This window comes from Ictalurus furcatus, chromosome 4 (genome assembly GCF_023375685.1).
Source record: "Ictalurus furcatus strain D&B chromosome 4, Billie_1.0, whole genome shotgun sequence".
Lineage (NCBI taxonomy): Eukaryota > Metazoa > Chordata > Actinopteri > Siluriformes > Ictaluridae > Ictalurus > Ictalurus furcatus.
Genome location: NC_071258.1, coordinates 11,147,803 through 11,173,655, shown reverse-complemented (window position 1 = coordinate 11,173,655; position 25,853 = coordinate 11,147,803). Strand labels below are relative to the sequence as shown.

Here is a 25,853-nt window from a genome sequence, read left to right as displayed (position 1 = left end):
AATAACTGCATTTACACAAACGAACCAGTTCAAAAGTTTACATACCCTTGATTCTTAATACTGTGTGTCATTACGTGGATGATCAACGACTGTTTTTATGTTTTGTGATAGTTGTTCATGAGTTCCTTGTTTGTCCTGAGCAGTTAAACTGCCCACTGTTCTTCAGAAAAATATTCCAGGTCCTGCACATTCTTTGTTTTTCCAGCATCTTCTGCATATTTGACCAATTTCCAACCATGGCTTTATGATGTTGAGATCCATCTTTTCACACTGAGGACTGTTATATTTGTCTTTCTTTTTTCTTTCTTTTGTTTTTTTTTTTAATATTCTGATCTTGCAAGGTGTCCATTTGTCTTGACTGACCTATGAAGCTTTGACAAATATTCTGTCAAGTATCTTAATTTTTCTATCTGCATTGCCATATTATCTATCTACTGTATTTCACATAGAAGTATGGAAATGGATGTTCCTCAACTGAATTGTTGGTATTCCATGTGCACTGCAAAGATTATACAGCACCATTCATATACAACTTCACTTATTTAAGAAGCTTGTTTGTCAGCTGAATTAATTATTTTCCCTCAAAATAAAGTGGTAATCAAGTTTGCATTTCTAACACTGTTAGGATCCATTAATGTATCTACTACTTCACTTATTTGAGAAGCCCATATGTCAGCTAAATGCATCGAAATTGAAGTTGATGTTTCAGAGCTTAATGAATGCATTCTTCTAGACAAGGATTAAAATATTACACTAATAGTAACACAATAATAAGTGAGGACCTCTCTTCTCTCTTCCATGTCAAGGCAGCCATACTATATGAAACTGCTCATACATTATTATGAAGGCACAATGTCTTATAAAGTGTTCCCTCCTTTTCATTTTTTGGGTGCTTGGAGTAGGCAAGCACACTTACACAGGGGGTAGCTTTACCATTTCAGAGCTCCAGGGTCCTGGGTTCCATCGTGTGTGTGTGTGAGAGAGAGAGAGAGAGAGAGAGAGAGAGAGAGAGCAAGAGAGAGTATTCTTGCTTTGTGGGAGAGACTGACTTCAGTTAGAGAAGATGTTAGGTTCGATTGAATCTATCCTGTGAGGAAATGTCACTTCACAATCTCCCTCCCTGTTCATCTCTGCACCCATATGCAGGCCCTAATTATTTACTGCGCTGTCATAGTACAAGGTCACGCTTGGTATACCACCATCCAATTCGCAAATCACATTTCTTACAAAGAGAACTAATCTAATTCTTTCAGAAGCAATTATCTTGATCTGAAGGCCTGCTCGAAGGTCCACCACCCTGCACAGATGAAGGTGATGACTTTCATTTAGTATCACACTAAGAATGTGACAGAGCCCCGTGGCTAACTTTAACTGTCAATCTTTAGCCCTGTCTGCAAAATTGAGGCAAATTAAAGAGCAACTCAGTTATGGATTGTGGCCAAAACAATTATGCACTATCAAGCACTAGCCTGGTTATAACAGATGATGCTGGGTGAGGACTAAGTTTTCTTGGCATCCATCCACATGCATTTTTCAAGAATAGGAGTTGGTTTTTTCACTTATATAAGCAGAAACCACATAATGGCTCATGCCAACTATGGGTGAGATAATGAACAAATAAGACTGGATGCTGAAGGCAGCATAATGTAAGTTTTACAAGATGCACTAATTGATTTCAGTAATTGGTTTCTTTTGTGGGATAGGGAGAAATGCACCAAGGATTACATGTACTGTACTTAGACACTGACAATAATGCAGTCTTATGTTTGAATGCAAGATAAATTGCAAAAATGATAAGACATATAAACTCTTTATAGAGGTTTAGATCCATGTCTCTTCCTTTAACGTTTCTCTATTGCCATCTCCTGGCCTACATGAACAAACAGACTTGCTCAAATATGTTCAGTTACATTTTATTTTACCAGTTATAACCTAAATCAGATGCATTTGCATTTGACATTTGCATTAAGCATGCTATCATGTGTCTGTGGCCAGATTGAGTAAATGGATTAATTACATGCAAATCTCCATTTTCTCTAATTACTTAGCTGCAATAGTACATGTAAATAGATGCAGATAATTAAAGAAATGAAATCCAGAGTGCTCAGTGTGCCCCATTACATTAATGAGAGGGAAGCAAGCAGTGTGTGACTGATTAGTGATAATCAATCAGATTGATATTGGTTTATATCCATATAAATAAAGATCCAGTGATGTTTGTCTCATTTATAAATGTTCTAATTACACTGGGAACCTAAATGAATTTAGCTTTGTGTAATTTGGCTCGAAATACAGGTCTAAATGAGATCTGAGGTTTAACAGTCAACTTAAATCACACTGGCAGTAAAAAGTTTCAGAAAGTTTGTAATTAATGAGCACTTTTATATGTTTCATAATTAAACATACAGATTATAAAGAGTAACCAGGTTTAATAGAAATAAACCAATACAATATCTGTTAATAATTATTACAGTAACTGTATACAAAACTTCCATAAGCGGCAGCTGTACTTGCTGTATCCTTTCTTCATATTAATTTATAGAAGTTCCTCTTAGATAGCTTAGACACCTTTCTTGTACCTAAATAATAAGGCCACCCTATTACAGACAGCACTGCGTCCTTCATATCCACATATCTCCTGCACAATTACTCTCAGTGACTCTGAAAATGTCAAAGGATGTGTGTGTTTGGGGGGGGGGGGTATAGAAGGTCTCAGTTATTAAGTTGGATACGAATGGATTATTTCATCCATCCATCCATCCATCCATCTTCTATACCGCTTAATCCTTTTCAGGGTCACTGGGAAACCTGGAGCCTATCCCAGGGAGCATCGGGCACGAGGCGGGGTACACCCTGGACAGGGTGCCAATGCCGAATGGATTATTTTTATTTGTAAATCATTCGTATGAGCGTTTACACAATCAAACTGATATTCATGAAAATCCTGTAAATTCGGAAGAATATTCATATCCTACCCATGCTTCTGAGTGTGTGCAAATTTACACATTAGAAGACTAACTAATGTAAACTGCTACTTGATCAACTTTAAATCATACCAAATGCATGCATTACTGCATATGGAATATACTGTCGAGTTTAAATTGCTTTTTTAAATTACATTTACAATATTTAGCAGATACCCTTATCCAGCATGACTTATAAGAAGTGCTTTGGAGTCTCTATCAAAAACACATCCTCATGCTAGTTCACTAGAACAGGGATTAACAATACCATTGAGATCAAACTAATTATTCAATTAGGACTAAAGAAATGCTGGCATATAAACGAGGACTGGCCAGTCAGTCTGTGTATACTGTAGTCGTAAGCTGTAAACAAATATGTCAACTGATGGAAGATTAATTGTTCGCTTATTATTATAATTAATATGATATATTATTGAAAATTTTTATTGGGGGTAGATGTGAGTCAAAATAATTTCCACTTCTGCATTTCAGTCTTTACCCTCATCTTTCATTTCATGCTCACAGTTGTCTGAGCACATGAACTTTTATGGAGTTTTGTGGGAGTCACTACATGCAAATGAGCTGTGTCTGGAACTCACTTTGCATTTTATGGGTGATCAACATATGCATGTAAGTATGAAGAAAGACTTTTGAAAATCCATCAGAAAATTTTTGTTCAGTTTGGATTAAGCATACATTTACACACAACTAAAGGATTGATAAATGTCTATTCTGCAATAACTTTGCTCAGTGAGGAATTGGTGATGTGAGATTTTAAGGAACTCATCTAAAGAGTTTAAGAAACAGTTTAAGCATGTTAACAACTCCCTTATTGACAAATCACATACATTTCACATGTGATACAGTATAACAACTACAGTATTAAAATACAGTATTAAACTAATATGTAAACAAGAGTTAGTCAAGCATTAATGAATTGTCACTGATCACAGGACTTGTTAATAATAATGAACAGAAAGTGACAGAGTAACATCACACAAGTATTTTCATAGCCCACTGTACCCAGCCTTGCTGTATCATTATACCTCATTCCACATGTTTATCTACAAAGTAATCTTTTTTTTTTCTTAGGATTTATATTTCAATTTTCTACTCAGTGATCCATAGGTATGTCATGTTGCATTTTGTAATTAAGGGCTTGTTCAAGGACATCAATAACATTGATTAGAAGAATGAATATTGGGTAAAGTTGGGTAGCATCTTCTAGATGCAATTAAATTAACTAAACTCTGCTATATAAGCTAGCAACAATCCATCTGCAATCATTAAGCAAACCTAATAGCATTTAGTTATTAAAAACAAACAGGAAAGAGAAATCTGTGTGAAATTATTACTTCAGTCAAATAACCAGGAGCATGTTTTGAGTAGTTGAACAATCATTTAATTACATCAATATATGTCATTGTAGTCGTAAATATAAAGAAATAATCATCGAACAAATATAATACTATTTCAAGGAAATATACAGAGAATATGGGACAAGACTCTAGTGTGACAATAAGCTAAAGCAAACCAAAGTGAACACATAAACCAGCTAGTAGCACTTAGATATTACTACTGTGAAAATAGCAACATGTTCACATAGTGTAAAGTGTCTATTTTTTTAGTGGCCATAGGGATCAGTAAAATGAATTTCGTTTCAGAATATATGGCTGTCTTGCTTTCTTGATGTGCAGTTGTCTCTTTAGAATATATGGAGATTTTCGTTTCAGTGGCCTGTCACTGTTCTGGTCCACTTCAAGGTATTCTTGGTCAAGCTGCAACAAGAGTCAGAGAAAGAAATAGGTTCAGTTTTGATATACACATATACGCTTAGATTGTGAAGGTGTAATGAAACTAATGCGGTCTGCTGTATAATTATTGTTCAACGGCTCAGGGCTAGTTTTAAAGTTAAAGGCATGATGTGGTATAAAGATGTGCTAGTACTGTGCGTTTAAATTCTGTATCCGCAGAGTAATTGCATGCAAACACATCTTCTTTTTTTTTTTTCTTTTTTTTTTTTTTTTTTTTTTTTTTTTTTTTTACACATTCCCTCTTACACATACCTCTCTGGGCTGGAGGAGTCTGCAAAGGGTCAGGAGATCATACAGCTCCTGCGATGTTTGACTCACAGCAGTGGAGACCCTCTGGTCATAAGCTGGCTGGAACTTGTTTGCGTACCAGTCATCCTGCCAGGGCTCACTAACCCTCGCCAGCATCCGGCACATGTTTAGTACAGGCATCTGCCACAGGGGGGAGCTGTGTCTGCTCTGTTGTACCTACAGACACGCACACAGAAAGAGAGAGAGAGAGAGAGAGAGAGAGAGAGAGAGAGAGAGAGAGAGATAATTGTATGTCAAGATTATTTCTGAACATTAAAGCAGTATTGTGCTCTACAGCAGCAAACCCATATCATACCCAGTTAAGGCTTGTTACCACTTACACTAAAATTGTGTGTGTTTCTCTGCCTTCAGTGCATGCACTCATTTTATTGCATCCACAGGACTAACTAACTTCATCTAAGACTGACATGCAGTCTATAAATCCTGTTTACTGCCCCTGACTGTGTGTGGGCTATAATAAAACACTCAGGAATAGTAATAAGAAGCATAATAGAAACTGAAATAGTTTATAAATCCGTTTTCTATGCAATTAGCTTGGTTTAAAAATCAGAACATTTAAAACTTTTGATATTATGGCTGAGAAGGCAACTTGTTCTGCTAAGAGATGACTTTCTCTCTAGCTAAAAGACAAAAATTATATTCCCATGAGTGCTTTCAGACATAGGATGGTCAGCAGACTGCATATCTGATAGTCTGTACATTTCATTATACATCTGCATTTGATATATTTCAAAATTAATTTGACAAAATTATGTTGTATGTTTCTGTGTGCAAAGCACTTAAAAAAAGAAATTGCATTTCAAGCAAATCCCTTAAGTGAGAATGTGGTGCTTAATTTAATTCCAAGCTATTACTGAAATCAGTCTCATGTTTGATTGTGAGTAAATTGCATCAGTTAAACAAATGTGTCTGGAAACCAATGCAATCACTGATAAGTAGCACACTTCTTGGCTTACCCACACTCTCTATCAGCAATTGTGGACCAGAAACCGACAGCTATACATCATCACAACCAAACAAATGTCACCTTTTCATCAATAAACTGATAAGTGGCAAATGCACAAGAAGCAAATATAATGTATAAATCAGGGAGTCCTGATTTATAGATTAATTATTGGTGGCAGTAAGTCAATAATACGATAAATAAAGTGACTCTATGTATTTTCCAAAGAACTAGGTTATTACTTTTAGTTGTGCTCGCAGTACTGATAACTAGAGGATCTTTAAATCTTTAAAATGCATTCACACAGATAATGAGCCTTAAAATATAATTAGGCTTTATTTCGGGCTGAATGATCTCACTGTATTTGATGTCACAGTTTAATAATGTAAAGGTTCATAAAAATATATTGAGCATTAAATAGTATGTTCCATGGCACCAACTCAGTAGCACTCTGTATAAAGTTTAAGCATAATAACTACATCAATCAATTCAGGAAGTTTGGAAGCTTTTTTTAGACAGCACAAACTGTAAAATGATAAATCTCACTTGTCTATTTAAATAGAAATGAGAATTCTAATTTATTGTCCTGAAGAGAGAAGTCCCATCTCTAAAAAAAAACTGACATGATGAAAGTCCTACACTAAGGTTAGTCCATGAGTCCTTCTCTCAAAGGTCAAATCAACGCACCAAAGACTTCCTGCTGACATCTATAGTCACTTGAGGGGCTAGCTCTGTAAGCTGCCCCTATCCCAAATCTGTATTCATCAGCAAAACACTTTCACCAATCTCTCTACATGTGAAAGGTTTTAAGGATACCCAGACAGCACTTACAAAAATTTGAATCTTAGCAAGTAGCTTTCACGGTGAAACTATGGTAATACTCTACCTCTGAAGTAATGAGGCTGCTCAGTATCTGCTCTTCCATCGCCTCTTTGGCCTGATCAGCATCTGGGAAGAAATAATGATTACATTAGTTATGTACGGATATACCCTATGGAAGAAAACAAGTGAAAACTTAGCAAAGAGCCCATGAGAATATTATGGGGGAAAACAGCAGTTCCCATCCAAACTAATTGCAATAATTGCCCATCTTCACTCTTCACTTCACAAATCAAACAATTGTGTGATCTTTCCAACTTGGCCAGACGTGCCTGATACACACACTAACAGGCAGTGTTTTTATTTCACATAAAAAAAAAGACAGTGAATTGCATGCCTTTTTCAGATTTAACTGTTTCATAGACAGAACCATTTTTGCAGCACAACTCTATTAGGTAAGGTTAGAGGAATTTATTACTTACAGTAAACTGAATCATAAAACTAAAATTTACTTAGTTTTATAATCTGAAATAAACAGATTTTATTTCTCTTTCCTTTTCTGTTCCTCTCTCTCTCTCTCTCTTTCTCTCTGACTCTCTCTATCTATCTATCTATCTATCTGTCTACCTATCTATCTATCCATCTATCTCTGTGAGATGACTGATTTGATTTTGTAAGGACAATTAGGTATACCAACTACTGGAATAATAAATACAGATTAGATGTGTTTTGCATCTGAGTAAAAATACAGAATTAAATATGCATCATATGCATGTTTTCTCTATACATATAAATGTATTTAAGTAAATTAATGTCAACTTGTGTTCCAATAATTAAATAAACCACTCTGCTTATTTTCCCCACCCCTCATTTGCTCTACTTCCTGAGTTATGTAAGTTCCTAAGTATGTAACTCAGCTTACAAATAGTTTCTATATTTACTAATATTACCTGATGAAGAGAGTGTGATAGAAAAGCCCAAAACAAATTCTATGGGGTACTGATGACTGTGCAGTGATGAAGTGCCTACCTGAGCAGAGTCCATTGATGGTCAGAAAGAGAAAAACCACAAATGTCGACTGCACTGACATCTTGCTGACAATCCCACAAATGTTGTACCTTTAATCTAGGCCCAAGTCCATAAGGTTATAGGTCAAGATTAGAAGGAGTGGAGAGAGTCAACAGAGTGAACAGGGCAAAGTAAAATGAGAGAGTGCAAGATCTGGAAATCAAGACGACTCCAACAGACACTTTTCTTTTGGTTCCTTATTCAGCCTATCGTGCCGTGTGTCCTGTTGGCTTTTTCAGGAATCAACTGAGGAGCACTGGGCTCCATTCCACCCAGTATATAAGAGCTGGAGTGATGTCACAGGCTGCTTCATCCTACCTCCTCCCTCCCCTCTGCAGCTCTCTCCATCCTTCCCCATCTAGCCCGCTCTCCTATAAGCTCCACGTCCAGCGTCTTCATGACATCAGATGACACAAAAGAAATTCGTGTCTGCCACTTCGCCAGTTGACGTCAAAACCTCTGTACCTGCTCATTTGATTATTTTTCCCTTTTTAGGATGTGAGATGCATAGTTGAGTTTGTGACATGTCCAAAAGGCATGCTGACTGGATGAGTTGTATGCATTAGTGCTCATTGAAAATGTTTGGCACATCAATCTAAGAAACTATGAACATATTTTACCAAAATCACTTGGAAATATTTTAATTACTTTCTAATCTTGCCTAAGCTACCTAAGTGCGAATATCACGTTGGGTAAGGAGTCAACAAATGTGGTTGTCAGTCTGCTACATGGCTATAATGATGGCTAAATCCTTGCTAGCTAAGTTTGATTTTCTCAAAAAGTGAATGTGTAATATTTTTGGTAATGCTTTGGATAATTACATGCTCTATCAAAACAGACATATCCCTAATAAATCCAGCATCTGATACCATCTGTGAAAATGTCCATGATACTTCTGCACCATGACATCATCATCAAAACAGAGAGGAGTCCTTGCACACTCTGTATAGATGACAGCAGTTTTAGTCAACTGAAGAGAACTGAATGACTTAATCATCTATTATTTCAGCACTGATTTTAATGCGAATAGAGTTCAGTCAAGTGGCGAGACGACGATGAGGCCTATGTGTCACGGATGTCCCCCCAGGCACGCAGTGCACATAAACTGCCCAAAGCGCGATAGCGTGCGCTTCCGGGTTGTCATTTACTGTTTTTACTTTTGACATGTGTGTTTTGTTTTGATTGCTGTCCTGTCTCCACCCCTGCTATGTACAGTGCATCCGGAAAGTATTCACAGTGCTTCACTTTTTCCACATTTTGTTATGTTACAGCCTTATTCTAATAGGCTGTGAATACTTATGTGCATGTGCTTTTTTTTGTTTTTTACTTTTAATAAATTTGCAAAGATTTCAAACAAACTTCTTTCACGTGGTCATTATGGGGTATTGTTTGTAGAATTTTGAGGAAAATAATGAATTTAATCCATTTTGGAATAAGGCTGTAACATAACAAAATGTGGAAAAAGTGAAATGCTGTGAATACTTAACAGATGCACTGTAATTGGTTCCTTCCTAATGGCTCAGCTGTTCACGCTTCCCTCTTTGATTAGTTTGCATATTTAAACCCCTCTGTCTTCGTTCTAGGTGAAGTATTGTTTCTGTGTTTTGCCGCCAGTACTCTACTGAGCTGTTCTGTCCTTTGTTCCTTTATTGATCCTGTATTGTCCTTGCGTTTCTCGATTCCTGTCTAAGCCCTGTTTTGCCTGTTTGCTAATCACCTGACCCTTTGCCTGTTTTATGACCAGGTTGTTTTTTCCCTACGATTTGGCTTTGTCTGCCTGCCCCTCTTATTAAAAGCTTTAACTGCACTTGCATCCGTCTCCAATCCCTGATTACATGGCACTGTGTAATCAAAGTAACACATTTTATAATAACAATAATATTATATAATAATTTAATCAAAGTAATTAAATATTTCCCATTGTAAATATATAATTTTTTGATCAAGTGTCACAAATTGTTTTTCCCCTATAAATAGATTAGCATATGTTATAAATGCCGGCTGTGTGTTAGCCTGTAGTCTATAAATACAGGCAGGTATAAAGACTAATAAAGTGTTCATGGTCATTATTATAATTTGTATCTCTCATTTATTACATATTAAATGAAATGAAATGAAATGAAATGAATAAAAAATGTATTTAAGCAGTTGCTTTAGACAGTCAGTGTGTTGCTGTCTTTCAGTGAAGCTGGAAATGCAATTTTCTTTCCTTTTTACTTTTGGAGGTGATCTTTAAAATACTATAACGTCACATGTTATTGAGATACAAGTTCAAAGGGAAACATATTTTAGTTCAGGAAAGCCTGTAGTTTTCAGAAATGTATACAGAGGAAAATGGCAACATTTCAGCATGTGTATGAGTTTTTCCAGGACCACCACACAAGCAGGATCTGTTTTGGGGTTTGTTTGTTTGTTTGTTTTGTTGTTGTTCTTTTTTAAATGGTTTCATTTTCTTAATATGAATATGACCAGATTATTACCCTCCTCCAGACTTTGCTCTTTGCTGTAGAGAACATCCACTAATGGCTTAACTGTTAGGAGAAATGGGTCTGTTGGAGATTAAAGTGGCCATACATCCACGTTAAGTATTAGCACACTAGCTTTTGAGACTTTTCTACTTCAACGCGCCCTCGTCGACTTGCCCTGGCTATTTTCCCTTAGGGGGAATCCCCATCGCCATTTTAAGGAGCCGTTAGTTTATCATATCATTAAGTTCGACTTTATAAAGAGAACAGGACTACTTCCGGGCTATATGCTAAAAGAACCTTGTACTAAATAATAGAGTGTCCTTCAGACTAATGTGGGTTTTTTAAATACTATATAGTAGGGTAGTGTGTGAATTTGAGACGTAGCCCAACTCCCTCCTCGTAGTGGGACGGCCCATTGACACAGTAGGATATACCTCTGTTCACAAGTTGGGTAACTTTTCCCTCAGCAGGTACTGTACTGTAGACTGCGCTCTGTACTGCACTTGTGTGCTGGACGCGCGCGCGATGGCTCGGAACTGACTGCTTTTACACTGAAACACAATGGCGCCGTTTGGACGAAACTTTCTTAAAGCGCGATTGAAAAGAAGGTAGGAATTTCAAAACGACATTATAATTTCTTACGTAAAGGTGTTTTTTTTAAAACATTTTTTTTATAGACTACAAAAACAAAATCTTACGAATAAATATTTTCTTCTTATCTTATAATATGTTTGGTGGCGCTGAGAGTGTTTTTGTGGTTGAAATGAAAATAATCCTTCGATGTTGTAATGAGATAACTTATTTACAGTACAGTGTTGTTGGATCATATGGTGGCTCAGGCTCGAGTTACTCCTCAGCTCTTGCTGTTCAGCTCACATAGATGCAGGTGCGTGTGTGTGTGTGTGTGTGTGTGTGTGTGTTTTAAAGGAAATCTCCACCCTGAAACATATTCAGTTTGTTAATATAGAAATTGTTGTGCATTGTTTAGAGGTTTGGTGTTAATCTGTTGGTTGATACTGTATTTTGTTTAATCTTGTAAGAAGTTATCAGTTTTGTGCAGCTCAGACGTCATAGGGAGGACATTACGTCACAGTTTTTTTTTGAGATTGTTGCTCGATTTTGCTGCGGTGAATTGGTGAAATTGCAATTATAAAAACACTTGTCTTTCACAGTGATGTGTATTGGTAAATGAGACATTTTAGCTGTTCAATGCATGTGAATCACAGAGGCACTTGGCTGAATGTGCGTTGTGATGACATCACAGGATTTGTCTTGGCTCAAATATGTGGAATGTCTGCGGTAACTTTGAAAAATTGCAAGCGCTTCCGAATATTGAGGATTTCGCTTGTTTTTGCATTCATTTCTGTGATCGGAAAATTGTGAAATCCTGGAGGGACTGGCTAGCACAGACACAATGGTGTTTAATATGGGAAAAAACAGCAGTCTCAAACATGAGGCATATTGGTTAGGTTTCACTGTTAGCTCCTAAAAACAAAAGGAGCAATAGCTTTTTTTGTTCATTAACCATTTTAATGAGAAATCCAACAAAGAAGTAGTGGAGACAGGAAAACTCTGTCCAGCAGCTATAGAACACACTTGCACTGAGTTACAGCAGAGATTCAGCTTCGCTAGTTAGTGATTTATGCGAGACAGGCACAACAGTGTTGATGGCGGTATTAGTATGACAGTTGAAGCTTTGGAACCTGATCTGTTTGAGGAGAGTATACAGATGAGGCGGTGAGGAAACTGGGCAGACTGAAGGACTAAAGCACTGCTGCATCAATCTCATAAAGTAGAATTGAAGCAAAGACTTTATCCCACTGGCACTGCAATAAGCATGAGCATTGTGGGCAATGTTGGAAATCGTTAGCCAAAGTGAAAACTGACCAATATGTAAATGAGAGAAGCTTAATTCATTAAAAAATAAATCTTGAACATCACTTGAAGATCAAATGTTTCAACCTCACACAACCTCAAAGAACCTCAAAGACCCTCATGATGTAAATAAACTGGGTTATTCAGGTTATTCGTTTATTGCAGACTGATCTCTTTAAAATGGGTTTTCTGACAAGGGCTGCTGTTATTAACATCTATATACTGTAATTATCTGTCCAGTTTCCTTAAGGGCCTTGTTTAACAGTTGTGATGTCACAACAGTTGTGGTCTGTTTGCCTTCTGTTCACAAACAAGTGTATGGATCCACACAGGTAAATAAATAGCTGCTCACTCTGGTAGCATGATGAAAATTCCCAATGATAAAGTGAGAACTACTATGTTGAATTTGTACAGTGCTAAGTTAACCTATCTTAAGTTTAGATTTGAACTAGTCAGACTTTATGAGAAATTCACACAAATTCGAATGAACAAGACCAATGTGGTTGATTTATTTATTTTCTTCATTTGAATTAAGTTGTAAGAAAAAAATACAATGCTAATCCCATCCCTAGCCTTAACATTGATATCTTTTGATACAGCTTGAAAATCGTTATTAATTTGTTGATGTAGGCATTAACTCAAAGATTTAGACTTACAGAGTTTAATAATAATAATAAGTGTTAAATGAACGAATAGTGTCAAATTAAGTCCAGTCTTTTACCTAAATACCTGCAGTTTTGAATTAAAATGAACAGTGTTCAGTTTTGCCTGATGTTGCAGTGTGTGTGTGGACTAGCTGGTGATAATTCTTGCTATGCACATCATTACCATCCAGACGCATTTACAATACTTTCTGTGGAAAATATTTGTTTGTAGCAAGAGAACAAACACCTAATTTATGTCTAAGGGTGCAGGTACAACCTGTTTTAAACCTGCAGCATGATATTGCCTTCAGCATTAACACTGAATCAGTTTATGTAAGTAATAAAATACAATGGGTCATGCTGGTATAGGAATAATCAACGACAGGGTTGTAGGATCCACTCAAAATTTTAATATGTCAATATTTTTTTAAATAACAGCACATCACAAAATGACATAATTTTTGACCATTTATAGTTGTGCTTAATGTGAAACATCCACGAAGCAAGTTAGTTCCTCTTATCACTTACATTATAACAGTTATACACAATTGTTCTCTCACTAGCCATGTTACTGAGAAACCACAAAGCCCTCTGTCCTGAAGACCTTCCTATGTCGATACACAAAGGAAAAGCTTCACGTCTGATGGTTACAAAGCACTGACACTGGAGACTCCTTCCAAAAATGCTAAATAAAGTCTCCTCACAGACAACTACATTACTACTACACTACAAAATACTACATTTTTCATTAGTCTCTTTGTTATAAAAAGTTGTTACTATAGAAGCTGGCACTACTGCAATTCAATTAAATTTTATTTGTATAGCGCTTTTTACAGTGGTCATTGTCTCAACACCTTCTGACCAATCAGAATCGCTTCTCTTAAATGCTTAAGAGACATTTTGGATTTCCAACACTATTCATAGTTTTTTTTATATATATATTTCAGCACAACCTTCTTTAAAGCAACACACACTGTAATTATCTCAAGTGTTAAGATGGAAAAACAGATCAGAGGTAACCCAACTCCCACCATCTGTTATTTTATGTGGTGCATGAAGACTGTCCTGTGTTGGTGGATCATTTTATTCATCACCTTGTTTACTATGAAAATGCCTCTGCTATGATTTTTTTCCCTTTTGCAGCAGTCCATCAGAGCAGCCAGGGTTTGAAATAAATCACAGCTTTGCCACATGTGGTTATTATAAATGCTATATTATACACCTGTGTGTCCTCCATGTGTGCCAGTGAACATCAGTAGTCATTTTGTATGCAATATGGCATATGTTGTCCTGATAGTTTATTATAATATTTAGGTGATACATATTATTGTGACAGTTAAATTGCTTTGTTGTATCTCATTATACAAGTGAGTCCATGGAGAGATCGTTAATCTCAGAGCATTAATCAAAGTTTTTGTAAGTCCAAACATGCTGAGCCATGAGCTCCCTCCTTCCAGATTGTTTTGTCTCCTCTGAAGATGACTATCTGCTGAAGATGTTCCCTCTAAAGATCAACAACCATGTTTATACCATCAGAATCCCTCATCCTTTTTAGGATAAGGCTCAGGACAGTCAGGAAAAGTGTTTCTTGTTGAAGTATCTGTAGTCAAAGCTGGCAACAAAATCCTATTATTTACGTTACACATTCAGTTGAGTAGTGATTACGGACTCACTTTACACATGTAGACATATATCTTTAAATGTTCTCTTTGTGGGTTATTAGTCTGTTTTTACACATTTCAAAGCCCAAAGTTTACTTAACTTGCATAAATTTTCCTTGGGAAAGTACAGTTTATAGGGAGAGAATTTTTACTTTTACGCAAGTAAATTTGTAAAGACAAAAAAAATATTTTGGCATCATTATATTCTGCCATATTCTTCTTGTTACATTTGTGTGGCTGAATCTCAAATGGAGTTCTGTCGGGCATGTAGTGCACTATATTTTCTATGTTGTGAGCATATTTATTGAATAGGAAGTCAGTTGGGCTTTACTGTTCGCTCACTGTGGGTTTATTCCTGTGTGAATACACAACAATGAATACAAATATAAGTTGAAGATAGTTGATTCGTACATGTAAATACATTAAACGGATCATTAAATCATCATTAAATCATTAAAGTTTATCAAGTATTTTGAAATGTGTTTGTTTTAAAACTTGACACTCGAGTATATACAACTCAAAATTCAAAATTTTATATATTTTTAAACAATTTGAAAGGTTTATTCACTATAACACTAAACACTGCTTACTGTACATCATGCATGTTGCCTAGTAAGAAGCAGAGAATGTAGATTATGTAATGTATAAGCTAGATTTAACGTTCTTTCAAATAGGAAAGGTGGAATCTAATGTTATTTATGGTGTAATACATGTGGCTTTAAAGCATTTATTTGCACTGAATTGCTGTGATCCCAACATCATTGCCATCATCACTGCTTTTTTTAACATAAACTAGAGATGCACCGATACTAAATTTCTCAGCCAATACCGATAACCGATTATTCAGAGTGATATCGGCCGATATCTGCCTTTTATGCCTTCTTTTAAATTAATAATAATTCATTCCACAATTCTGAAAGAAATGCAAACAAAAACTTTATTCTCTCCATTTCAACAAGTTGTTTCACAGTAACTGGTCTCATAAACATAAAACACATTACTCAAATTAACATTAACACAATAACTAAATTCTGAAGATTAAAGTAAGATTTCTTACCCTATTGAATGTTATTAATTCATATTAACATTGACTGAATTCTTAAAAACCTCCTGTTAGGCTTCACATTCACTCACCACAAACAGAAGCATTTCTACATCACAGACATCACACTGGTAATATATAGGCCTAATATAAACTTTTTTATGATATTAACTCATATTAACATTAACTGCATGTGAAATATACTACTCTACAAATATATTTTTCTGTGCAATATAAACCTTTTTTGTCACTCATCTTCATTTAAATCTTTTAACGGTGTACTGGCCCTTTAATTCAGCGCGAACATCGCGGGAACAGAGCGGGAGCAGCGCGCGAGCCTCGGGGAGGGGGGGCGGAGTGAAGTAGACTAGATTTCGCTGCTGCTCACTTCCGGTATAAAATTTTAGCAGTACAGAGATTAAAGAGATTACAAACTGCAGTTTTATCATCATTCCACACAAGAGACATCTTCTTTACACACAGCACGAAATCGACGTGTTTTCCGTTTTTGATTGACAGGATATAATCGGCCCTGATCACCGGATGGTTTAAAACTATCGGCCATAGCCGATAGCGGGAAAAATAGCCTTTATCGTAAACTCTCAAACATAAACACTTAGGAACTGATTCTACTTTTTCCATGATACCCGGTACTGATCCGATACTCACATCCTCTTAGTAACCATGGCGATGACAGCAAACAAGATGTAACATGTGTTAAATCTGATTTAATACAGATACAGTCCATAATTACAAGGAAATATCATCTCCAATAGCAACGCTCAGTATCGATCACTGTAATCATTTTCGTGATAATAATTTTCATGCATTTCCCACAAGTCTGTGTACCTCTCATCTTCACTCTTAATATAAGAAATGCCTACAGAAAATCCCGATCAGTATGTTATATAATGTTATATAGTACAGTGCAAAAGACATTTTAAAAATATTTATTTATTACAAATTTTGTGTGTAGTTTGTTTTATGACTTCTACATTACTGAGTCAGTACAAAAACATTTTATCTTTCCAAACATTAATTTTCCACCAAAAAAAATAAATGTTGCAGGGGGAAAAAAAATTACAGTATTATAATAATGAGTCTTTATTGGTCACATATACACAGTGAAATTATTTTCTTTGCATACCCCAGCATGTCAAGAAGCTGGGGTCAGAGTGCAGGGTCAGCCATGATACTGCACCCTGGAGCAGATAGGGTTAAGGGCCTTTCTCAAGGGTCCAACAGTGGCAGCTTGGTAGTGCTGGGGCTTGAACCCCCAACCTGCCGATTAGTAACCCAGAGCCTTAACCACCAAGCCACCACTTGGTGTGTAACATGTAACAGGCCACTTTCTCGACAAAAAAACCCTGCTGGGTTTACATGCAAAAAAAAAGAAGCAAATGTGACAGTCAAATTCTCCAGAAGAACTGTGGCAGATTCTCCAAGATGCTCAGTAAGACCTACCAGCTAATTTCCTTATAAAACTGCACAAATACCCTGTCCAGGGTGTACCCCGCCTTGTGCCCGATGCTCCCTGGGGTGGGCTCCGGGTTTCCCCGTGACCCTGAAAAGGAGTAAGCGGTAGAAGATGGATGGATGGATGGATGGAACTGCACAAATTCCAACCGAGACTACCGATGTGATATTGAAAAAAATGTTTGTCACACCAAATATTGGCTTTAGGTTTATTATTGCTTATTGCTCTTTCTAGTATCTTTTTTATGTAGAAACATTTAATTAAATTATTTTTTAAGACATCTTTACTTTATAGCATTTCTTTGCATGTCCTGACATCTGCACAGTGCTGTACATAAATGACCTGTTGTAACTCACTCACCACTGATATATTTAAAAACAAATGTGGTGGTACTGATTTTGTATGTTACAAGAATAAAAAAATAAATTGAGGAATCAGTGATTAACTGACCAAGGGGATTAATACATCTAATGTACATGTAATATCACCTGAAAGATTGTTCTTTAAGCTAGAAAATACACTCATTACCATCTGAATGGCATGAATTATTTCTGCTTCATGGGCAAGCACAATGCTGGGTGTGGAGGAATTCAAGGTCTGTATTGCACTCAACATACAGTATGTCTCTAATGGTCACGCAAGCACAGCATTTGGTCACAACAGGAATAGTTGCTTGTATATTAAAGTAGACGAGTACAGTATTCTTTACTGTAGACTCCATGGGCACCTATTCCCTGTTTTGGGTTTCTCTGTAAATGTTCAGAGAACTGTTATTCCACATTTTTTTTAAAAAAAGTTTCCTATACCTCAGCTTCAAATTTCTATTTTTGTTCTGATACTGCCATGGAAATGTCTGCATTAGTTGGCAGGAAGTATGTAACAGGATGCTGCTGGTGTCCACTGATTTTCACACAAGACAAACACAGGTGCTTCCATCCCCCCATTTGGTACTTTCCTGTATAAATATGTGCTTTGGAAAGCCAGTATTTGTATAGAGCAATATGTAACAAGTCTTTTTTTTCATTAGCTCTTTAAACTGTGCAGATGTATTTAGCATAGTACACCATTGCACTGGATATTCTAATAGTTACGGGAAAACAGTAAAGCTAGCTCATAGTATTTACTGTCATGCTGAATTGGCATCAGAAGAATGCCAACTCTAAAATCCCATTAAGTGTCCCACAGGCAGCAAAGACTAATGAATCAGTGATTGAGAAAATAAATTTATGGACAACAAACACAAACACAAATACAATGTCAATATTTCACACTTGATTGCTTTGTCCTAATTGTATGTGTCGAAATGCAACAGCACATATGTCATGCAATCATATGGATGTGTTGGTCAAACAAAATCAAATCAGCAACATTATCACATATTAATGCATGCATGATTTGATTGCCAGGCTAGGAATGTTAACTTCTGTACTAGCTGGTGCATGGTATAGAGTTGTTGGTGCGTGGTTTTATGTTCTTCTTTATTAGCACTTGATACGAGAAGACTACATCTGGTGGAGGCCTTGAATAAGCATTGTGAAACCATTTCCTTATGTCTAATTTAGAAAAATTACCTAACTTCTATTGTTACACATATAAACACTGCTAAGACGTCAGTGAGGTAGCCATAGCAAATTCAAAACAGGTTTCTTTTAATGTCTTAAAGTTGATGTGACAGGTGTTGAGGAGGCACATTGGGTTTTTGGTTTAACATCAGTTATACTGTTGGAAATCACTAATTCACAGTATGACATGAAGCTAACAAAAATAGCCTTTTCCCACCTTTACCACACATGCCCTAAAAGGATTAGCCTGGATTACAAGTAGTGGCTCACACAGCAATCATATACTGTATAACATGTCATGTACTGTTTAAAAGCTTAATACTTTATGTCATACAGAAAGACTATTTTACTTTACTAGGGTGTGAGAATTCAGACAGTACTGACTGCTTTATCCACACACTGAATTTAAAGAATGAATCTCACAACAGAAAGTATTCTGTTTTACCTGCATAGGATTTTTGACATCACCTTTAGCTTTTCACAGTAACATTGTTATTGTTTAAGCATTCTAATTAAATCAGAAGTATGAAATATTTCTCCCATGTCCTGGACATTGCACATCTGCTGATTACATTTGATTAAGCAGTCATATGCAGTCTCTGCGTATGCAGGAGATACGCTAAGTTGTTTGCTGTGTAAGTAGCTCAGGTATTTACTTGGCTCTATTGAACTCTCAGGATCTTCTAACCATTAACCAGCCACTCACATTGTTGCATACGTATTACATTCCTCTGGGGTCTTTTATCAAGGACTCACACAATATGCCACTTGTTTTTCTGTGCCAGGTGGAAACCTAGATAATGTTGTGCCCAGCTACAAGTCTGAAAAGGCCAGGTCAACAAGCAAGTTGTGCTGAAAAGTTTTTTTGTTTTGTTTTGATTTGTTATTTTTCAGTAGATTTGGTTTATGAAAATACATATTCTAATTCTAATCACTCATGTCAAACATTGGTGCTTTTGTCACATTTACAAACCATGGCATTTCTATCTGCCATTTATTTTTCACCCAGATAGAATACCATAATAATATAATACCATTTGTTCAGTCTTTTACTACTCAGGTCCTGGCCGGGAGTACCAGAGATTTTAATACTCAAAAGAAACTAAGGTTTTGAAACAAAATCTAGCCCTGTGTTGGTGATAGAATAATCATATTCAGTTATCTGTGTGGAAAACTTGGTTGGGGAAGGGGTTATGATGCAGATTTCAATGAGGGGGAAGACTATTATTATATATTTGTTGTTATATATACTCTTATTTTTTAGTAACACACAATTTAAGACAGCAAAACTGTGGAAACACTGCAGACACTGACTAGTGTTTATTGTATGTGATCTATCAAATCATTTCCCACTGATGTGTTTTGCTGGATTTTGTACTGTGCTGACAGACACAAAATAAATAACTACTGATAATTTCAGTACTAATCAAAATAATTGAGATTATTACTTCAGCTACTATCATGTATGTACTTTAGCTACTATACTCTTTTACATGTGGTTACTTGTGTAATCAAATCAGTTTACATTTTAGTAGTCATTAATTTTGATTTTTGTATTTAAGCAATTTACGCATAGTTTTCTCTCATTTTCTTGCAGTTGCTGAATTGCCTCTAAGTAGTTCAGGTTTCATAATAATCTATTTGTTGTTCTTTCTTCAGGTCTAAAGAAACAGAGGAGACACCAACTAAAGAAATCCAAGTTTTAGTAGGCAAAGAGGAGAAAGTTGTTTCTGTTGTCACCAAGCACACAACTTGTGCTGATGTGGTTCAGGCTTTACTGGAAGACCATAAGACCATACCAGAAAGTAAAAGACTCCTACATGGAGAGCCAAAAGAGTTCTGTCTCCTGGAGCGGTGGAAGGGGTTTGAGAGAGCTCTGCCTCCCCTCACACGTATCCTCCGCTTGTGGAATGCATGGGGTGATGAGAGACCCTTCATACAGTTTGTCTTAGTGAAGACTAGTGAGTTTGTAGCCAAAAGGGCTTCAAAGTCTAAGGGGCTCAGGTCTAAGAGATGGGAGCAGGGTCCAGTGCAGTATGCCAGGAACCTTCCTGTGGAGCGCCAGAAACGCATGGTGAAGAAGGCCTTTCGCAAACTGGAGAAAATGCAGAAGCCAGGAAGCTCAGAGGGTTCTGTGGAAATTGACAAAATGGTGCAACTTATCATCTCCCAGGACTACACCATACGACAGCAACTCCACCAGATACGAGAACTGGACCTGGAGCTCGAGCTTGTGGAGCAGCAGCTGAGAGAAAACTGTCTGCCTGATTCCAAGCTCACTGAGAGTGCCAACAGCCAATTGTTTTCATTGTCTATATTCCAGGGTGAGGACCAACTGCAGGAATACCTGTATACCAGTGATGGTATTGCACAACTGGACCTACAGGTGCTCAGACATCAGGAGCTCATTGATGAGCTTTCTAGAGACATTGACCTGGAGCTGAGGAAAGCTGTTTCCACATTGGACACTGAGGAACTTGAGGGGGCAACAGCTGCAAATCCTGCTTTGGAATTTGACCCCATCTCTGCCCTGTCCTCTGCAGAATCTTTAGAGCTGGATACCTTGCAGAGTGAGTTGGAGGCAAGTATGAGAGCAGGAATTTCCCTCCACACCCAAACCCAGGACCTAGAAAAGGAGCTTCAGCATAATGCAACATTGCTGCAGACCAGAAACCAGGAATACCAGCACCTTATTGCCCAGCTGAGCTCAATGCAGCTGGAGGACTGTGCTGAGCCATCCATCCCTGCTTATCTGAAGAACCCAGTCAGGCCTGATGTGTCCCAGAAGACCACAGGGACATTTCGACAGAAACTTTCACCTAGTGATGTGACAGACACAGACTCAGACACTGGCATTAGCTCTACTCATAGTCAGGACTCACTGTCTCCTTGCGTGGACAGACAGCCCCCTCTGGACACTGACGTCTAAATGATGGACATGCAAATATACAATGCAAAGCCCACTTTATCAGCTGGTCTTGATGAATAGGTGGTCTCAACGAAGGTCTTTATAATTAGGCTCTTTCAAAGAAGCTCTTTTTAATTAGGGCCTTGTTCAATTGATAGAAATACTTAAAATTGTGATGCATTAATAGCAATGAACATGTACATCATGTGTAACATATGTTGCCTTGCATAAGTGATGTAAGCCCCTCTATACACTGTATGGCCAAATGTTTGTGGACACCTGACCATCACACCCATATGTAGTTCTTCCCCAAACTGCTGCCACAAAGTTGGAAGCACACAATTGTATAAGATGCCTTTGTATGCTGTACCATTACAATTTCTCTCCAATCTAAGGGGCCCATTCCAAATGTTCCATTTTAAGAAAATCCTCATTTTTCACACTTTTTTTTTTTTTACATCTTATTTATAAAGAATGTAAGTATTTAAAGTATATATACAATATATATAAATAAAATAGGCTTATAATTGAAAGTATAATTGTTTTATATTAAAACATACCACAGAATTTGTGTAGAACCTCTACCAACTTCTCAGAAATGCTTTTTTGTGTAAACCATTTCTACACCATGTAGCCTGTTTCATAAAGCTATGATATTAACTAATACTTATTTGTACAGTAGAGATTGTGATAAACATACATGTACTTTTAAATTACTTAGAAAAGGTGACTTTATTTATTACATAAATGATTTTTTAAAATCACAGACTATTTCACTGATTCACAATGTATTCTTACATAGATAAGTTTAAATTGTCAAATTTACACTGTCACATCTTGGAGGATTTCACTTCTTTATTTGCCTTAAGAATTTTTTTTTTTTTTTCAATAAAATCACAGTAAAATTGTGTAAACTTTCCTTTTTAGAATAGCCACACACAACTACACTGTATCACTACAGCCTCTGTGAAAATGAAACAACACATGCAGCAGGAATGCAGCTTAACTCAGGTGTAATGATGGGGTAAGTGAGGAATTCTAATTGAAACAGCACTGTACACCTCTTCAGTTCAGGCCAGGAAAGAGACATTTGAGCTGTTTGGCATGAAGCAATTCCCTCATTTTCTTTGTCTTTGAATGTGCAATAGGCCAATGCAATCTCATTAAAGTGCTGTTTTCTTGCTATGTAATGTAATATTCTCCTGCTCACTCAAATAGGGACGTTATTATTATATGTTATTGGGTTATCATGCACAATGTGTTGTCATGATAGGGGTGTTATAATGCTAATCAGAAGCTCATCAGGCTCAATATATACTGCAATATATATATATATATATATACACACACACACACATACATACACAATCGTATGAAAAAATAAGTACACCCCATGGAAATTGTTGGCTTTTTTGATATATTTAGACAAGCAAACATTTGATCATCTTTGAAACAGTGCCTATTTATGAAGTTGATATAGTCGAACAAAACCACAAGGAAAATGAGCTTTTTCAATAATTTATTCAACAGAAATATCAATAGATGTGATATTCTTCTGTGGAAAAAAAGGTAAGTACACCCTTGGCCTCAGAAGCTAGTATTGCCTCCTTTAGCAAAAATAACTTCTCGTAGACATTTTGCATAACTCCACCAGGCTTGCTGGAATTTTTTACCACTCTTTCATGCAATATTCCTTCAGGTGCAAGATGTTTGAGGGTTTTCTTGCATGTGCTGCCCATTTCAAATCCCAACACAACATTTCAATGGGATTCAAATCCGGGCTTTGACTAAACCATTCCATAAACCTCCATTTCTTCTTTTTGAGCCATTCCTTGGTGGATTTGCTAGTGTGCTTAGGATCATTATCCTGTTAAAAAGTCCACTTTCAGTTCAACTTAAAATTTTGGACAGATTGACTCAGATTATCTTCAAGCACTCTTTGATATGATGCAGAATTCATAGTTGCATCAATTAATGCAAGCTGTCCAGTCCCTGTGGCAGCGAAGCAACCCCAAACCATAACATTTCCACCACCGTGCTTCACAGTTGGTAAAAGGTGCTTCTCCTGAAAAGCTGTCTTTGGTCCGTGGCAAACACGTCTGCTGTTACTGTCTGTAGCCAAACAACTCTATCTTTGATCCTGCTGTCCAGAGAACATTATTCCAAAATGGCCTGATCTTTGCCTATATTCTCATTGGCACACTATAGTCTTTCAAAGGCTTTTTCCTGGCATGCCTCCCACGCAGGTCAAATTTGTGCAATTTCTGATTGCAGAAGCATGCACTTCGACACCAACTGTTGCAAAACTTACTAGCAGATCCTGTGATTAAATGTTGGGGTTCTTGGAGATTTATTTTTGTATTAGATGGTCTGCTCTTGGGCTGAATTTGCTGAGACAGCCAGTCCTTGACATAGTCGTTTGAAATCTGCGACATTTTTAGATTATTTTCCTTATAGTGATGTATTTCAAGATATTTTAAAATCCCTTGCAAGACTCATAGGCAACCACAACCTTTTTTTCTGAAGGTCTTATAGAACTCTAGATCTTGACATGATGACACCACACACCTCAATAGCAAAGGGAACACCAGAAACTAGATATGAGTGGGGTATAAATAAGACAGGTTCCATCTGCCTAAGCAGGTTTTAATCACTGGCACCCAATCTTGAACACATGATTTTAATTTTATGTATTTGAAAGATCAAATCTTTGTCTAAATATGTCAAAAAAGTCAACAATTACCATGGGGTTTACTTTTTTTTTACATGACTGTGTATATAAATATAAATAACATAAATCAGAGATGGCTCATCATACTAGCATGGCAACTTATTTCTCTTCGCCGTGCATTCAGGAGGAAGGAGAGACCTGCCAGAACTCTGTTGTGTTGCAAAAAAATTGGCCATAATTACCTTACTGAAAACGTCAATTACTGCTTCTCCCAGTGCTGATGCAGTAGCTTTTCCAGCACTAACAATTACTTGATCCAAGTCTCATAAATAGTCATTTTAGATGCCATTTAAAAGAAACCCTACTTGTTGGACTGTAGCTGACTGAATACAGCTTTACAGGCTAGGTGTGAGCAAAACATGAAGAGACCAAAAACACAGTTAATTGTTCAAATTTGCGCAAGGTGCGTTTGTTGTCTTTTCAACAACATACAGTCTTATCACATTAGATCAGCTAGTCATATCCTTAGCAAGAGACTTGCTGTTGTCCTAACCAACTGGAGATAATGTCAGATTTCATATATGTTTGATGTGGTTTGCCTCAGATGAGATGAGATAGGGACTGACTGAGTAAGACAGAAGAGTCATGATGGTTAAGGTCTTCAGAGTACATTAACGGAGTGAGTCATTGTACAGGCTAGTCTTTACACCCAATAGCAACCAAATACATACAGTGAGGGAAAAAAGTATTTGATCCCCTGCTGATTTTGTACGTTTGCCCACTGACAAAGAAATGATCATTCTATAATTTTAATGGTAGATTTATTTGAACAGTGAGAGACAGAATAACAACAAAAAAAATCCAGAAAAACGCATGTCAAAAATGTTATAAATTGATTTGCATTTTAATGAGGGAAATATGTATTTGACCCCTCTGCAAAACATGACTTAGTACTTGGTGGCAAAACCCTTGTTGGCAATCACAGAGGTCAGACGTTTCGTGTAGTTGGCCACCAGGTTTGCACACATCTCAGGAGGGATTTTGTCCCACTCCTCTTTGCAGATCTTCTCCAAGTCATTAAGGTTTCGAGGCTGATGTTTGGCAACTCAAACCTTCAGCTCCCTCCACAGATTTTCTATGGGATTAAGGTCTGGAGACTGGCTAGGCCACTCCAGGACCTTAATGTGCTTCTTCTTGAGCCACTCCTTTGTTGCCTTGGCCGTGCGTTTTGGGTCATTGTCATGCTGGAATACCCATCCACGACCCATTTTCAATGCCCTGGCTGAGGGAAGGAGGTTCTCACCCAAGATTTGACGGTACATGGCCCCGTCCATCGTCCCTTTGTTGCGGTGAAGTTGTCCTGTCCCCTTAGCAGAACAACACCCCCAAAGCAATATGTTTCCACCTCCATGTTTGACGGTGGGGATGGTGTTCTTGGGGTCATAGGCAGCATTCCTCCTCCTCCAAACACGGCGAGTTGAGTTGATGCCAAAGAGCTCCATTTTGGTCTCATCTGACCACAACACTTTCACCCAGTTGTGCTCTGAATCATTCAGATGTTCACTGGCAAACTTCAGACGGGCATGTATATGTGCTTTCTTGAGCAGGGGGACCTTGCGGGCGCTGCAG

General features: G+C 37.1%; 2 protein-coding genes across 3 annotated transcripts; one reads left to right on the top strand and one right to left on the bottom strand.

Moving 5' to 3' along the window:
* Positions 1 to 4,127: 4,127 nt before the first annotated feature.
* nts (neurotensin) lies at positions 4,128 to 5,257 on the bottom strand. The gene is made up of 2 exons (XM_053622260.1): positions 5,030 to 5,257; positions 4,128 to 4,741 (listed from the first exon to the last, which is right to left on the bottom strand). The coding sequence occupies exons 1-2, from the start codon at positions 5,204 to 5,206 to the stop codon at positions 4,604 to 4,606; spliced, it is 315 nt and encodes a 104-aa protein (XP_053478235.1). The 5' UTR covers positions 5,207 to 5,257; the 3' UTR covers positions 4,128 to 4,603.
* Positions 5,258 to 10,118: 4,861 nt separating this feature from the next.
* On the top strand, positions 10,119 to 23,190 carry rassf9 (Ras association domain family member 9). 2 transcript variants are annotated; one of them, XM_053622947.1, is made up of 3 exons: positions 10,119 to 10,992; positions 11,193 to 11,270; positions 20,305 to 23,190. In XM_053622947.1, exons 1-3 carry the CDS (start codon positions 10,946 to 10,948, stop codon positions 21,572 to 21,574), a joined length of 1,395 nt encoding a protein of 464 aa, XP_053478922.1. In that variant the 5' UTR covers positions 10,119 to 10,945; the 3' UTR covers positions 21,575 to 23,190. The 2 variants fall into 2 exon arrangements, with proteins under 2 accessions (XP_053478922.1, XP_053478924.1); XM_053622949.1 differs by lacking the exon at positions 11,193 to 11,270 and having other exon boundaries at positions 10,120 to 10,992.
* The last annotated feature ends 2,663 nt before the right edge of the window (positions 23,191 to 25,853 follow it).

Bases quoted from the DNA above. Each gene is read 5' to 3' on its own strand.
- nts (XM_053622260.1), bottom strand. From the start codon at position 5,206: ATGCCTGTACTAAACATGTGCCGGATGCTGGCGAGGGTTAGTGAGCCC. The intron at 4,742-5,029 runs GTATGTGTAAGA...CTCTTGTTGCAG, and splicing joins GACTCCTCCAGCCCAGAGAG to CTTGACCAAGAATACCTTGA.
- rassf9 (XM_053622947.1), top strand. From the start codon at position 10,946: ATGGCGCCGTTTGGACGAAACTTTCTTAAAGCGCGATTGAAAAGAAG. The intron at 10,993-11,192 runs GTAGGAATTTCA...ACTTATTTACAG, and splicing joins AAAGCGCGATTGAAAAGAAG to TACAGTGTTGTTGGATCATA. The intron at 11,271-20,304 runs GTGCGTGTGTGT...TTCTTTCTTCAG, and splicing joins TTCAGCTCACATAGATGCAG to GTCTAAAGAAACAGAGGAGA.